Source organism: Primulina eburnea, chromosome 8, assembly GCF_022965805.1.
Source record: "Primulina eburnea isolate SZY01 chromosome 8, ASM2296580v1, whole genome shotgun sequence".
NCBI lineage: Eukaryota > Viridiplantae > Streptophyta > Magnoliopsida > Lamiales > Gesneriaceae > Primulina > Primulina eburnea.
In genome coordinates, this window is record NC_133108.1 from 14,499,847 (window position 1) to 14,517,002 (window position 17,156).

The window sequence follows — 17,156 nt, forward strand, 5'->3', positions numbered from 1 at the left end:
GCTCCGTCAACACCCATTGATGGTAACCCTCTGGTAAAAGATTCATAGTGAATTAACGTGTCTTCCAATTCATCAACATTGACATGTTCAAATGACTCTCTAGTAGGAGTTGCAAGTACAATACTTCATTCAGGATCTTCAGGATCTTCAATGTAAAATACTTGCTTTGCTTGACTTCCCAAGATAAAAGAGTCGGATTTGAATCCAATTCTTTTCAAATTTACCAATGTGAAACCAAGATCATCTAATTTAATACCCTTATTATTCTCCACCCAATTACATTTGAACATTGGAATTTGAAATTTGTGGTAATCGAGTTTCCATATTTCTTCAATAACTCCATAAAAAACCATGTCTGAAACAATTGGGTTTCTATCCTTTGCACTGGCAACTTGCATTGTCTTTGTGACTAAGCTTACTCCAGAGTTTTGAGTTACTCGTATGTCATCACGTTCTTTTGTAGTATATGTAACCCCATCAATCAGATAACTAGAATACTTTAACACTTTGTTGCTAGGTCCACGCGCCATCCACTTCAATCTTTCTGATATTTCATGGGTAGAATGGTCAATTAAATGTGCAACCTGTATTTCACAATGCCATAAATTTAGATTTTACGTAAGATACCAAGAGTTGTATGCATGTTAATATATAGTATTTTTGAACTTACAGTATCACGAAACCAGTTAGTAAACGTTCGGTTATGCTCATCTTGTAACAACTTTTTGGACTTGGATTTATGAGGAAATCTTGATTTCAAATCCACCATGTGTTCCCTAACGAAATAATTTGCAATAGATAAACCAATAGAATGTATGCAAAGTTCTTGAAAGAATTGATAGGTCAGATATCTTACTCGACATAAGGATCAATCTCAACATCATTTGTCAATACATGACGATGTGCTTGTTGCAGCTCATCATGACTAGTCAAGTGCAAAACTGCTGCCGATAAAGGCTTAGTAAGTTCTACTTCTCGATGCCTTGATTGTATCCCAATTGTGTGGACATTAGAGAGATAATCTGAACAAAATTCGACACCCTCTTCAGCAATGTAAAATTCGGCTATACACCCTTCAGGCCGATTGAGATTGCGAACATAACCTTTAAAAATCTTCATGAATCTTTCAAATGGGTACATGTGCCTATACCAAATCGGTCCACACAATTTGACCTCCCGCACAAGATGAACAGTTAAATGATTCATTACATCAAAAAATGAAGGGAGGAAGTACTTTTCAAGTGAACACAATATCAACACGATCTCTCTTTGCAAGTCATCCAACTTTAAGACGTCTATCACTTTACTATATAACACATTGAAGAAGAAACACAGCCGGGTGATAGTGTCTCTGACATGTTTTGGCAAGACACCGCGGATGGCCACTGGAAGCAATTTGTCACACCCTGGGACGGGGGTTGGCCCGGCGTTGCTCTCCAATATTCATTCGAAAACAACAAGCCTCAAAGGTACAGAATTTCAGAAACTCGTCTTTTATTCATAATACTGAATATTCAATGTCTGATACAACTCAATTAGTAATGTTTTACAGCGGAAATGTAAAACCAAATATTACAGTATCTTAACAGATGCAGCGGAATATAATAAACGTCAACTGAGAAAAACAGTCTTCTTCACCAGCCCCAGAACTGGATCTGCTCTTCTTCTTCTAACATTTCTTCAGTACTCTTATCTGAGATGGGTTTGGTGGGTGAGTGATATGATTGTCACTCAGTAAGCAGGGGCGGGAATAACTCCCAGTTTTCGAACATCATTTTAATACAGAAACCGTAATACAATAATAAACAGAAAAACTCGTATTTCATAACAGAAATCAGAATTCAGAAATTGCAGGTTTCAGAACAGAAATCAGAATTGGTAAGCACTGAGCACGTTAGTGAATTTCATGGCTAAACTGATATCAGTCCCCTATATGTTCTCTCCTCTAAGGGGTGAGGCCAGAATCAGAATCAGAATTCAGAAATGTTCAGAATATATATTCATACCATTAGTTCACTAGGGAGTTTCAGTGCTTCAAAATCAGAAATCAAACATATAGAAACTGAACTTTAAAACGGAATTATCAAACAGATTTCAATATATATATATATATAAGCCCACTTACCGTAATTTGCTAAAAGTGTTTTCGGTTGAAGTCTGGAAATCTTCTTGCCTCGCTACTGGATTTTACAGCTTCGAAAATGCACTCTCTTAGCTCTAATTTCAAGTTATAGTATCAAGATTTGTGTAACACCAATTCCGGAGTTGAGTGTGCTATTTATAGGCCAAAAATCTGACTGTTAGCCTCCCAAATAAATGGCCATAATCTGCCATTAACAGCCTTTATTCCATGTTAATGCTTCAGTTACAAGTCTAAGCTGAATCAGTAACTGTCTGCTGCTTCTTCGCTCTTCTGCTGCTGCTGCTTTCTCGCTCTTCCGCTGCTGGATTCTGTCTGCTGGAAATTACATGTCTGCTCTGCTGGAAAATATCAACTTCTGAAATATTAGCTTGATGCTGGAATTGCTAGCTTCTGCTGAAATTTTCATTTGTTTACTGAAATGCTTTTGCTGGAAATTCGGGTTCTCACATCCCTCCCTCCTTATGAAAAGTTTCGTCCTCGAAACTTGGCTATACTTGATCTTCAAAGAGATAGGGATATTGTGTTCGCATTTTTTCTTCCAACTCCCAAGTAGCTTCTCTTTCGTTGTGGTTGGACCATTGTACCTTGACATATGGAATAATTCGTCGCCTCAGTACTTGGTCTTTGTGATCCACAATTCGAATCGGAATCTCTTCATATTTCAGCTCTTCATTTAGATTACTCTCGGCCAGAAGTGGTCCAGCTTCCAGAATGTGACTTGGGTGAGGAATATATCTCCTCAGCTGCGAGACGTGGAATACATTGTGAATTCTTGACATGTCGGGTGGAAGTGCTAATCTATAAGCAAGTGTTCCCACTTTCTCAAGAATTTCGAATGGTCCGACGTATCTGGGATTCAGTTTCCCAGCCTTATTGAATCGAATTACACCCTTCATGGGTGACACTTTCACATATGCCTTTTCTCCGACTTCGAATTCCACGGGTCTTCTTTTAAGGTCAGCCCAGCTTTTCTGTCGATCTTGTGCAGCTTTCAATTTCTCCTTGATCACGGACAACTTTATCCACTGTTTCTTGGATCATTTCGGGTCCAACAATGGCTTTTTCCCCTACCTCATTCCAATACAGTGGTGATCGACACTTTCGTCCATACAGAGCTTCGTATGGTGCCATTCCAATGCTGCTGTGGTAACTATTATTATACGCGAACTCGATTAAGGGCAGATGTTCACTCCAATTATCACTGAAGTCTAGAGCACATGCTCTCAGCATATCTTCTAGAGTTTGAATTGTCCGCTCTGTTTGGCCATCGGTCTGAGGATGATAGGCCGTGCTAAGAGTGATTTTTGTTCCCATAGCTTGTTGAAAGCTCTTCCAAAAGCGGGATGTAAACCTCGGATCTCTGTCTGACAGTATGCTAGCTGGAACTCCATGCAATCGTACGATCTCATTCATGTACAATGTGGCTAGCTTGTCCAAATTATAATTCATGCGGACAGGTAAGAAATGTGCAGATTTTGTGAATCTATCCACGATTACCCATATTCCGTCATGACTTTGTCTCGACTTTGGTAAACCAACTACAAAATCCATGGAAATATGTTCCTATTTCCATTCCGGGATTTCTAATGGTTGAAGAAGCCCACCAGGTCTTTGGTGTTCTGCTTTGACTTGCTGGCACACGTGACACTTGGAAACAAATATTGCCACGTCTTTCTTCATTCCACTCCACCAAAAAATTTTCTTCAAATCTCTGTACATCTTGGTACTGCCAGGATGGATTGAAAATTTCGATTTATGTGCCTCAGACATTACTTCTTGTCGAAGGTTATCGATGTCTGGTAGGCACAATCGACCTTTCATCCACAAGATTCCTTTGTCATCCGTCTCGAAACCTGGTGATTTCCCTTCTTTAACTTGCTCTTTTAGTTTCACCAAAGCGGAATCTCTATCTTGACTCATCTTGATTGTCTCTCGAAGACATGGTTGTGCTGAAAGTGATATCAGGATCACCTTACTCATATTCTTTCGACTTAAAGCATCTGCTACTTTGTTGGCTTTGCCTGGATGGTAGCTTATTGTCAAGTCGTAATCCTTCATGAGTTCGATCCATCGTCTTTGTCTCATATTTAGTTCTTTTTGTGTGAACAAATATTTGAGACTTTGGTGATCGGTGAAACTCTCACACTTGGCTCCATAAAGATAATGTCTCCAAATCTTTAGTGCGAATACCACTGCAGCTAGTTCGAGGTCATGCGTTGGGTAATTTTGTTCATATGGCTTCAACTGCCTTGATGCGTATGCAATCACCCTTCCCTCCTGCATGAGTACACATCCTAAACCTTCTTTGGATGCATCACTGTAGACGGTGTAGTCCTTACCTTCCATAGGTAAAACTACCACTGATGTGGATGTAAGCTTCTTCTTCAAAGTCTCGAAGCTTTGCTCACATTTTTCACTCCATTGAAACTTAGAGTTCTTCTGTGTGAGCTTGGTGAGAGGTATGACTATTGAGGAAAATCCTTCAACAAATTTTCGATAATAGCCTGCTAATCCCAAGAAGCTTCGTACCTCTGTCACATTCTTGAAAGCGGACCGGTTACGGTGGCCGGAAGCGCAACGGAAGTTTGAAAAATCAAATTTTTACTCAAAATTTCGGCCACCCCATTTCCTTGTGCAACAAATACAATAACACACAAAATGACATTCATAGGGTGTAAGAAAGTGTTACCTATCAACTTTAAAAAGTTGATTATGGCTCCAACTTTGTTGTCAAACAACAAAGCTCTTCAAGGCATGAAGATCTACAAGCTCCTCCTCCAAATCCTTGAATCTTTCCTTCAAATTAGGCCCACCACCAACTAGGTAGATCCCCTCACAATTTGCACTAGAAAAATGTGAGGATTTTTCAAAGAGAAGTGTGTGTTTTCTCCAACAAATTGAAGAAGACAAAAGAAGAGAAAATGGAGAGAATATGGAGATAGGTTTCGGCCATGAGGAGTGTAGAATGAGGGAGGAGAATCAAGTCTTGGGGTTGCAAAAAGTTGATACAAAAGTTGCATGCCAACCAATATTTTATTCAAAAGTATTCCCCAACTCTTCACCTCCCATGCATTCATATAATATAGTTTTCTATCAAATAAAAAACCATAGACTAAATTTAATTATCTCAAACATATTTGAGACAAATTAAATATTACTTGAATTTACTCAAGTCCCACTAGTTAAATAATTATTTTAATTGAGCTCTACTAGACTCAATATTATTTAATTAATCCAACACTTGAATTAATTTAATTATTTGGGCTCTACTAGGCCCACTAGTGTTTAATTAATTCAACACTTGAATTAATTTAATTTAGTCCATAATAATGTTTATGAAAATCACAATTCTCAAAAAACATTAGTCACTTGGCCAAATTTTAATTTAGGAACACTTCCATAAATCAAAATTTACATTTCTCTCATAGAAGTCATACTTCTATTTTTCTTTACACTTATAAACACATTTATAAGCCGTTCAACACTTTGAACTATTTTCTCCTTTATAGAAGTCATACTTCTAATTTTCCTTACGCTTATAAACTCCTTTATAAGCCGTTCAACACATTGAACTATTTTTACTTCTCATCGGGATTTACAAAGCTAGTACTTGTGTGGCCCTCAATGGTTCATTGATACAACTAGCCGTGGGTTCACATTTCCATGTGATTCGGACTAAACATGTCCTTATTCGAGCATACCCCAATTGCTCCATTCTTACTTATCAACTCCTTGATAGTAAGAACGTCAGAACTCAAGTCTGATAGTACCCAACCAATCACGTTAAACGCCTAGCAGCATCGCTTACGTGATTCCCTAGGTATCACATGATAGTGCCTGAAAGAACCATTCAATTATGGTTAGCGTACAGTACGGTCCCTTCAACTCATATATCCCGATCGATTCGACAACCATTGGTTTATCGAGAGTTGTCAATGAATCGATACTATGTGTCATGTCGTAGTTGCATCGATGGTGTAATCTATGAAACACCTTTCATAATTACAACCATACTCTGGCCAGAGATTTCGATCTACATACACATGATAACACATAGGATATCCATACCCGAAGGTAAGCGGTGAATCCCCGACTATAATGCATCGACTCCTATGTGTTTCGACAGAACACCCAACCTTGCCACCTGATGACCCCATGAGAGTCGGTAAACAAGTCAAATTGTAATTCTAGCACATAGAGTCTCAATGTTGTCCCGGGTCATAAGGACTAATTCTGTACAACCATAAACCAGGACTTTTCCACTCGATAAGTGAGAACCACTTGGAAAGTCCTTTTATGGAGGGTTGTTCAGTGCACTCTACAAGGAGCACCTATCTGCATGTTCGGACATCACAATGTCCCCTACCAATGAAACATGGTACTCACATCGCAGATACTAGTCTCTAACTCGAGCGGCCTATATCCTTCTTAGTGGCGGCTGAATCGACTAGGAACCGTTTAGAATATACAGTATTACAAATATGAGTTTCATGATACTCATCATATGAGCATCTCATATTCTTTCTACTATTTGTATATTCAAGGGCTTTATCTATGCAGCTAGCATGGGTATACAGATAAAGATTTGCCAAAGTAATAATTTCAAATATTATTAAAATAAAGACTGCTTATTCATAGAGTTTCATTGTGAACACTCGGCCAACACTTGGCTCGACGGGCACCTACTCTAACAATCTCCCACTTGCACTAGAGCCAACTACCCTTATGCTTAAAACCCATTGATTCGCGATGCTTGTCGAACAATGGTCCAGGTAAAGGCTTAGCTAGTGGATCAACAACATAATCTGTGGAGCCGACTTTGTCAATAGACACTACTCTTCTTTCCACAATCTCTCCGAGGATGTGGTACTTTCTCAATACTAGTTTGGATTTCTGATGAGACCTTGGCTCCTTTGCTTGAGCTATAGCTCCCGTGTTGTCACACAACACCGGGATAGGAGCAATTCCATTAGGAATGACGTCCAACTCTTGGACGAAATTCCTTATCCAAACAGCCTCTCTTGCTGCATCTGATGCAGCAATGTATTCGGCCTCTGTGCTGGAATCCGTAATATTGTCTTGCTTGGAACTCTTCCAAGAGACAGCAGCACCGTTGAGCATGAATACGAAACTAGAGGTTGACTTCGAGTTATCGATATCGCTTTGGAAGCTAGAGTCGGTATAGCCTTCCAATTTCAGTTCTCTACCCCATAGACCAAGAACAACTTATTGGTCCTTCTCACAACTTGAGGATGTCTTTCACAGCTTTCTAGTTGTGCAAGACCGGGGTTCGATTGATATCTTTTCACTACACATAGTGAAAACGCCACGTCAGGACGTGTAGATATCATCCCATACATGATGTTACCAATTGCCGAAGCATACGGAATGCGTGTCATCGTCACTATCTCTGCATCAGTCTCAGGAGACAGACTTGGATAGGGACACGCCATGACACATTGGTAGATGTCCTCTCAAGGACGCATCCATCGAGAACCGCTTCACGATGGTATCATGTATGTGGACTGGGTGAGACCAAGCCATCTTTTCGATCTATCTCAATAGATCTGTATCCCAATACAAAAGATACTTCACCCAAGTCCTTCATCGAGAACTTACTCGCTAACCATATCTTTGTTGATTGCAACATTCCTACATCATTCCCAATGAGTAGAATGTTATCAACATATAACACCAGGAATGTCACAACACTCCCACTGACCTTCTTATACACATAGGGTCCCTCATGATTCTTAGTAAATCAAACTCTTTGATTGTACTATCGAATCTAAGGTTCCAACTCCTTGATGCCTGCTTTAGATCATAAATAGATCTCTGAAGTTTACATACCATATGCTCACTTCCGATAGATGTAAACCCTTCAGGTTGAGACATGTAAATCACTTTCTTAAAATCCCCATTAAGAAAGACTGTCTTAACATCCATCTGCCATATCTCATAGTCATACCATGCAGCTATGGCTAGCAAAATCCTTATGGACTTGAACATTACGACTGGGAAAAGGTTTCCTCAAAGTCAACTCCTTGTCTTTGAGTACATCCTTTTGCCACCAATCGCGCCTTGAAAGTCAATACCTTCCCATCCGCCCCAAGTCCCTATGGGAACAGTTCCCACAGGTGGATCCACAAGATCCTACACTTGGTTCGAATGCATGGAATTCATCTCAGATTCCATTTCTTCAAGTCACTTGGATGAATTGGCATCAGATAACGCTTCCTTGAAGGTCCATGGATCACATCCATGGTTAGGCTCATCATGGCCTTCTTCAAGAAGCTGACCATACCTCATAGGTGGTCTCGAGACTTTCTCGTATCTGCTAGGAGCTTGTATCTCCTCTCTTGGCTCATCGGGTGTGGGTTCTATAATTGTGGGTTTCTCTCGAACCTCTTCGAGTTCTATCATCTCCCTTTTTCTATCCAATAGAAAATCCTTTTCCAAAAAGGTTGCATTCCTAGAAACAAACACTTTTGTTTCTTGGGGATGATAGAAATGATATCCAACTTAATTCCTTGGATATCCCACAAAGTAACATAAAATGGATCAACAATCCAATTTATCTCCCACTACCTCCTTCACATAAGCAGGGCTCCCCATATTCTAAGATAAGAATATTTGGGAGGCTTACCCATCCATATCTCATATGGTATCTGCCTTTGAATGGACATTTAGTAGAATATCTTTTACTTTTAAGTTATAGAGATCGTTTTCAAGTTCTCAAGTACCAATTAAACATTCATTCTTGTAAATGTTGCAAACACCTTTGCTAAATAAACAAGAATATCCATTTTTATCACAATAGAAATGGAAACAATGTTTTACATCAAACAGGTACAAACAAAACATCTCTTAATTAACTTAAAACTATTGTTCAACAATAAGTAAACATCTCTTAAGGTCTTGGCAGCAACTCTTGCTCCATTGCCCATCCTCAAGAAGGTCACACCTTCCTTAAGCTTCCTACTTCTTCCCATCACCTGTAACCCATTACAGAGATGTGAGTCACAACCGGTATCTAATACCCAAGAAGTAGAGTTAATTAAAATGTTTACTTAAATTTAGAACATACCGTTTCCAGAACACTTCTGGGCAAGATATTCTTTGCAATTACGCCTCCAATGTCCAGGCTTCTTGCAGTGATGACATACATCATTAGTCTTGTCAGCCTTAACTGGTCTGGCTGCCTCAACAGGGTTCGGAGATTGCCTCAACACGGGCACGTTCTTCTCGGGACGTTGGAAAGAACTCTTCTTTCCCTTCCCATGTGGATCAATCTTCGTACCAGATGAAGAACCCACATAAAGAACCGACTTCTCTTTCTTGATAGTGGACTCAAAGGTAACAAGCATGTTTACCAACTCCTCAAGGGTCGGTTCCATCTTGTTCATGTTGAAGTTCACCACAAAAGGATCAAATGAGCTAGGCAGCGATAACAGCAACACGTCCGTGGTCAACTCCGAAGGCAAGATCAAATCCATGCCAACGAGCTTGTCCACGAGCCCGATCACCTTTAAGCCATGCTCATGGACCGAGGCCCCATCTCGCATGCGCAAAGTGATCAGCTCCTTGACGGTAGCATGCCTTAGAGGTCGTGTTTGCTCACCAAAGAGCTCTTTGAGATGCAAATGAATGTAAGCAGCACTCTTTGCACCCTCAAAACGCCTCTGAAGCTCATCGTTCATAGAAGTCAGCATATAACACCTGGCTATCAAGTCATGGTCACACCATTCCTTGTAAGCCTGCAATTCCTCAGGATTGCAGTCAGTCGGAGCCTCAACAGGGGGCGACTGAGTTAGTGTATATGTTACCCTTTCCGAATTCAAGACGATTTTTAGGTTTCTTAGCCAAGTGAGGTAATTAGGTCCGGTTAACATGTGTTTGTCGAGTATTGCAGATATCGGATTGCGAATCGAAGACATTGTCAAAATTTGTACTGAAAAGTAAAACAGATAAATGTTGATGACTATTTAAAATATTTGGTAAGATATAAAGTATGGACTTTAACTTTATAAATATTTACTCCCACTGTTTTGACATTTTTCACTACCCTCTAGTGAAAACGGGAAACTCCTTTCCTCAGTAGGTACGTAAGGTCCAATTAGCGAATTATGATCCCGAATAATATCAGCCAATCACAATTCCTAAAAGGTAGTTTCCAATTGCATCACAATGCAACCCTCTACGTAAACTTTTGTCTCACGTTTGATTAGGACCCAATAATATGACGTCGTTCATCTTCACGTGTCAAGCCTTACCCATCGATGTTGAACCTTAATGGACGGTCGCCATGAGTTCCCTCAATAATATGAGCCGAAATCATGGGAGTTCCACGTAGTTCACATCACCATGTCAATGGATGTCACAGCTTTCCGGCACCCAGGGCCCCCCCAATAATATGAGCCGAGCCCCGAGTACGGGTAGCGTTCATCATGCACCCATTGTCGATGGAAGACAAGGAAATTATAAACAAATTTATAATTCCCCTTTTCGGGCTTGATATTAATTTTGAATCTTATTCAAAATGAGGGTTTTTAATTTTGAAAGGTCTCATCATTAATTTTATTTTAAAAGCTCGCCATGTTTGATCGTATGTTTGCCGGATTCATGCAACTTTGTTATTATCATAATAATAACACACATACTCATTATTTATAACATATCATGCATATATTATAAATAGTAAACAATACAAGGATGATCAATCGCCCCAAAACTAATGGCCTGTGTGAGCCAAACACGGGCCTAGGTCCAATCCTAGGGTAAATGCACGGGATGCAATGCAACTATACTATTACATTAGCATCCAATATTACATGTCTTCGATCTTCATAATCACCAAGGCCACCATCTTCCAATCTTGATCTTCCCCTATTCTAATATTTACAAATAAATATCCATGGCACATAGGGATACATCTCATGGGGTGGGAACGGGCCATAAACCAAGCCCACTTGATAAATTGATAATTATTACAATCATTCAACACAAATATCCTAGCATACACCTAGCAAATTGGGCTTGGGCTTTTGATCATCCTTCATGCATAATATCACATATCATACACCATCAATTAATTATCACAACAATTAATTGATCCAATATTATATATCTTGATCCAATCACTAACCGCCACGATTATAAACTAAATTAACAAATTATACAAACACCTTTGTCTACTTTCAAATTAATTTATTTATAACCGAATTTCTTGTAAATCACCATTTACTATAAATAATTAAAGTCCAACTTAAATTATTTATTTCATGAGAAAAATTTGCAACTTTTGTAATTTTAAACTTAAGGGCCCAAAAACATATTTTTCACCAAAAACATTTTGGCCCATTTAAAATCACAAACATGTTAGCCATCCAATGGCCCAACAATTCAAGGCCCATGACACTTTGATATTTCAAAACACATTTTGAAAACCCTAGTCGTCATCGCCGTCGCCGGAGCTCCGTCGCCGGATTCCGGCCAACTTAAAAAATTTTTTTTTTTTTTTTATTAAAAGGATGGGGCGTTTCGGGCAGCCCCTAGGGCTGCCCTTGCTGCCCGTTTCGGGCAGCCCTTCGGGCAGCTTGGGCTGCCCGAAATGGGCAGCAACAAGCTGCCGAAAAAATCCCCAAATGTGGCCTTGAATTTGTTGCAAAAATACACTCATGCGGTTAGAAATCGATCTCAACATAATATATATTGTATTTGCTACACAAAAATGTAACCATAGCTCGGATACCACTTGAAAGCGGACCGGTTACGGTGGCCGGAAGCGCAACGGAAGTTTGAAAAATCAAATTTTTACTCAAAATTTCGGCCACCCCATTTCCTTGTGCAACAAATACAATAACACACAAAATGACATTCATAGGGTGTAAGAAAGTGTTACCTATCAACTTTAAAAAGTTGATTATGGCTCCAACTTTGTTGTCAAACAACAAAGCTCTTCAAGGCATGAAGATCTACAAGCTCCTCCTCCAAATCCTTGAATCTTTCCTTCAAATTAGGCCCACCACCAACTAGGTAGATCCCCTCACAATTTGCACTAGAAAAATGTGAGGATTTTTCAAAGAGAAGTGTGTGTTTTCTCCAACAAATTGAAGAAGACAAAAGAAGAGAAAATGGAGAGAATATGGAGATAGGTTTCGGCCATGAGGAGTGTAGAATGAGGGAGGAGAATCAAGTCTTGGGGTTGCAAAAAGTTGATACAAAAAGTTGCATGCCAACCAATATTTTATTCAAAAGTATTCCCCAACTCTTCACCTCCCATGCATTCATATAATATAGTTTTCTATCAAATAAAAAACCATAGACTAAATTTAATTATCTCAAACATATTTGAGACAAATTAAATATTACTTGAATTTACTCAAGTCCCACTAGTTAAATAATTATTTTAATTGAGCTCTACTAGACTCAATATTATTTAATTAATCCAACACTTGAATTAATTTAATTATTTGGGCTCTACTAGGCCCACTAGTGTTTAATTAATTCAACACTTGAATTAATTTAATTTAGTCCATAATAATGTTTATGAAAATCACAATTCTCAAAAAACATTAGTCACTTGGCCAAATTTTAATTTAGGAACACTTCCATAAATCAAAATTTACATTTCTCTCATAGAAGTCATACTTCTATTTTTCTTTACACTTATAAACACATTTATAAGCCGTTCAACACTTTGAACTATTTTCTCCTTTATAGAAGTCATACTTCTAATTTTCCTTACGCTTATAAACTCCTTTATAAGCCGTTCAACACATTGAACTATTTTTACTTCTCATCGGGATTTACAAAGCTAGTACTTGTGTGGCCCTCAATGGTTCATTGATACAACTAGCCGTGGGTTCACATCTCCATGTGATTCGGACTAAACATGTCCTTATTCGAGCATACCCCAATTGCTCCATTCTTACTTATCAACTCCTTGATAGTAAGAACGTCAGAACTCAAGTCTGATAGTACCCAACCAATCACGTTAAACGCCTAGCAGCATCGCTTACGTGATTCCCTAGGTATCACATGATAGTGCCTGCAAGAACCATTCAATTATGGTTAGCGTACAGTACGGTCCCTTCAACTCATATATCCCGATCGATTCGACAACCATTGGTTTATCGAGAGTTGTCAATGAATCGATACTATGTGTCATGTCGTAGTTGCATCGATGGTGTAATCTATGAAACACCTTTCATAATTACAACCATACTCTGGCCAGAGATTTCGATCTACATACACATGATAACACATAGGATATCCATACCCGAAGGTAAGCGGTTAATCCCCGACTACAATGCATCGACTCCTATGTGTTTCGACAGAACACCCAACCTTGCCACCTGATGACCCCATGAGAGTCGGTAAACAAGTCAAATTGTAATTCTAGCACATAGAGTCTCAATGTTGTCCCGGGTCATAAGGACTAATTCTGTACAACCATAAACCAGGACTTTTCCACTCGATAAGTGAGAACCACTTGGAAAGTCCTTTTATGGAGGGTTGTTCAGTGCACTCTACAAGGAGCACCTATCTGCATGTTCGGACATCACAATGTCCCCTACCAATGAAACATGGTACTCACATCGCAGATACTAGTCTCTAACTCGAGCGGCCTATATCCTTCTTAGTGGCGGCTGAATCGACTAGGAACCGTTTAGAATATACAGTATTACAAATATGAGTTTCATGATACTCATCATATGAGCATCTCATATTCTTTCTACTATTTGTATATTCAAGGGCTTTATCTATGCAGCTAGCATGGGTATACAGATAAAGATTTGCCAAAGTAATAATTTCAAATATTATTAAAATAAAGACTGCTTATTCATAGAGTTTCATTGTGAACACTCGGCCAACACTTGGCTCGACGGGCACCTACTCTAACAATTCTTTGGTCTAGGCCAATCCAAGATTGCCTCCACTTTCTTAGGGTCCACAGATACTCCTGCTGCTGATATTATATGTCCCAAGAATGCGACGCTCTCTAGCCAGAATTCGCATTTCTTGAACTTGGCGTATAGTTCCTTTTCTCTCAACTTCTGGAGGGTGAGACGAAGATGTTCTTTGTGATCTTCTTCACTTGATGAATATACTAGAATATCGTCGATGAATACAACAACAAACTTGTCTAGAAATGGCTTGAACACTCTGTTCATGAGATCCACGAATATTGCCGGAGCGTTTGTTAACCCTAACGGCATCACTGTGAACTCATAGTGCCCATACCTTGTTCTGAAGGCTGTCTTCGGAATATCGTCCATCTTGACCTTGAGTTGGTGGTAGCCTGACCTTAAGTCGAGCTTGGAAAAGACTGAAGCTCCTTTGAGTTGGTCAAACAAGTCATCTATCCTTGGAAGCGGATACTTGTTTTTGATTGTGATCTTGTTCAGCTCTCTGTAATCGATACACATCCTCATGCTTCCGTCCTTCTTCTTTACAAATAAGACAGGAGCTCCCCACGGAGACGCGCTTGGTCGAATCTGCTTCTTATCCAACAACTCTTTAAGTTGCCCTTTGAGTTCTTTCAACTCTGCTGGAGCCATTCGGTATGGTGCTTTTGAGATTGATGTAGCATTGGGCACTAGGTTAATCTCAAATTCCACTTCGCGATCAGGAAGTTCGCCCGGGAGTTCTTCAGGAAAGACATCCGGAAATTCTTGCACTACCGGAATCTCTTCTAGTGTAGGTGCAGTTTCTTGTTTTACCTCGCTTAACATGGCTAGGTAAACTTCTTCTCCATTTTCATGGCTTTCCAAGTTTGAGAAGCAGAAAGAAGAGTTTTCGTTCTTTGGTCTTGCCATGAAATAAAATTTGCTCTTGGTGTGGAGCTTGGATGGTTACCGTCTTTCCATGACAGTCTACTAAGGCATGATTCTTGGCTAACCAATCCATTCCAAGAATTACATCGAATTCCACCATGTTTAGTTGAATCAGGTTTGCCTTGAATTTCTGATCTTCTATGAGAACACTAATATCCCGATATAGAGTGCGAGTTTCTAAAATTCGATTCGTAGGAGTGGCTACTCTATATGGTTCTTCTAAGTTATCAGGCTTAGCTCCTAACCTCTTGGCAAATCTCTTAGACATGAATGAATGCGTAGCATCACAATCAAATAACACATAGGCAGGTATATTATTGATTAGAATGGTACCGGCTACGACATCATTGGAGTTGTCAGCCTCTTCTTGAGTTATAGCATAGACTCGAGCATTTGGCTTGTTCTCCTTAGGCTTATTTGGAGTTGATCCTCCTTCTGGTCCATTCCTTGGATCTGGAAGAGGACATTGAGCAATGCGATGGTCCATCTTTCCGCAACGGAAACAAGCTCCAGAATTCCTACGACATTCACCAGTGTGTGTGAATCCGCAAGTTTGGCACTTGACTCCTTCTTTGTTTGATTGAGAAGAAGTGGTTCCTTTGGATGGAGCATTGGTAAATTGGTTGTTTAAAAACCTAGGCCTCTTGAATTGCTGGCCCGATTGGTACTGGCTTGGCTGAGGACGTTTGAGTTTGTTCTCGGCTTCACGCCTCTTCATGTCATTCTCAGCCCTGATGGCGGCTCCCATAAATTCCTCAAAGCTGTTGGGTTCTATAACTGCAATAGCAGATTGAATACGGCTGTTCATTCCCTTCTTGAAGCGATGCATCTTCAAGGCTTCATCTCTCATGATGGTTGGGGAGTAAGTTCCCAATGAGTGAAACTTAGATGAATACTCCACCACAGTCATGTTTGGTTCTTGAACCAAACTTTCAAATTCTGACAGCTTTTGCACTCGAACTGCTGTCGGAAAGTACTGCCTCAGGAATGCTTCTCGGAACCTTTGCCAAGTGATAGGTCCCGCCTCTATCATAGCTGGTGAGAGTCCTTCCCACCATTTGGCAGCTTTATCCACAAGAAAAGGTGTAATCACCTCTACTCTGATCCTTTGGGGAACCTCAAGTAGTCGAAGATGATTTTCCACCTCTTTCATCCAATTCTGTCCAACCTCTGGATCGATGCTTCCATCAAAGTTTGGAACTCTTGCTCTTCGGAGAGCCTCATAGTGCTGCTTCGTTCCATTCTGAGCTGGAGGTGGTGGTGGTGGCTGGTTAGCATTAGGGTTCACCAACCCTTGTAACGTGGTTGCCACAATCGTGGCTATCGCCATTAAATCCACTTGGCTGAGGCCAACTTCTGGTGGCTGTTGTTGTTGTTGTTGTTCATTCTCATCGTTGCGGTTGTTGTTACGGTTGTTGTAGCGAGGGTTGCGGTTGTTTCTTACTGGTCTTCCGTCCATTTCCTACAATTATGAAAGTTCTAAGGTTGATGACAGAATAGAGACCAAACAAAAGAATAACAATGATTGAGTAGTTGCTCCAAAATTAAATATGAACCAATGGATAGAAATAATCTTTTATTGATTCTTCAAAAAAGTGCGATTACAAATGAACTTTGAAAATGAAACAGAAATGTAAATGGGACAAGTGTCACAGGACTACTACTAATGTTCTAATCGATCACTTCTCCCAAATCTAAATCCATATGATCCTCTTCAACTCCTTCTTCCTCTTCTGGATCCTCTTCAGGTTCTTCTTCATGGTTGGCTATTACTGCTTGTAGATGTTCAATATGACCATGCAGAACTGCATTCTGGTCGCTAAGAACTTCAACAGTACTCTGCAACTCATGAATTTGAGCATCAGTCTGCTCACCATACTGATTGTGCTGGTGCACGAGTTGATGATTTTGATCCTTGAGTATTTGGATCTTCTCAAGCAGTGTATCACGTAACTCGATGAATTCCACCACAGTCTCTTGGGAGGTTTCAAACTCTTCTTGAGCCTTCCTACTCCTCTCTTCTGCCTCATGCAGATAATGAGCATAGCGTTGAACATCACACCTCAAATGTTCTGCTTGACGCTCTAACTCATCTTTGTCCAACTTTAGGCAGTAGTTATTCCCTTTTAGTTTTTCTAGCTTCCTCTCTAAGCTCTTAATGTAGCTACTTTGGT

The 17,156-nt window shown here is 39.8% G+C and overlaps 1 protein-coding gene across 1 annotated transcript; it reads right to left on the reverse strand.

Annotated features, from left to right (window-relative positions):
• Positions 1-67: 67 nt before the first annotated feature.
• Positions 68-799, reverse strand: LOC140837806 (uncharacterized). Its single transcript, XM_073203911.1, has 2 exons — positions 671-799; positions 68-584 (listed from the first exon to the last, which is right to left on the reverse strand). Exons 1-2 carry the CDS (start codon positions 767-769, stop codon positions 126-128), a joined length of 558 nt encoding a protein of 185 aa, XP_073060012.1. The 5' UTR covers positions 770-799; the 3' UTR covers positions 68-125.
• Between the last annotated feature and the right edge of the window lie 16,357 nt (positions 800-17,156).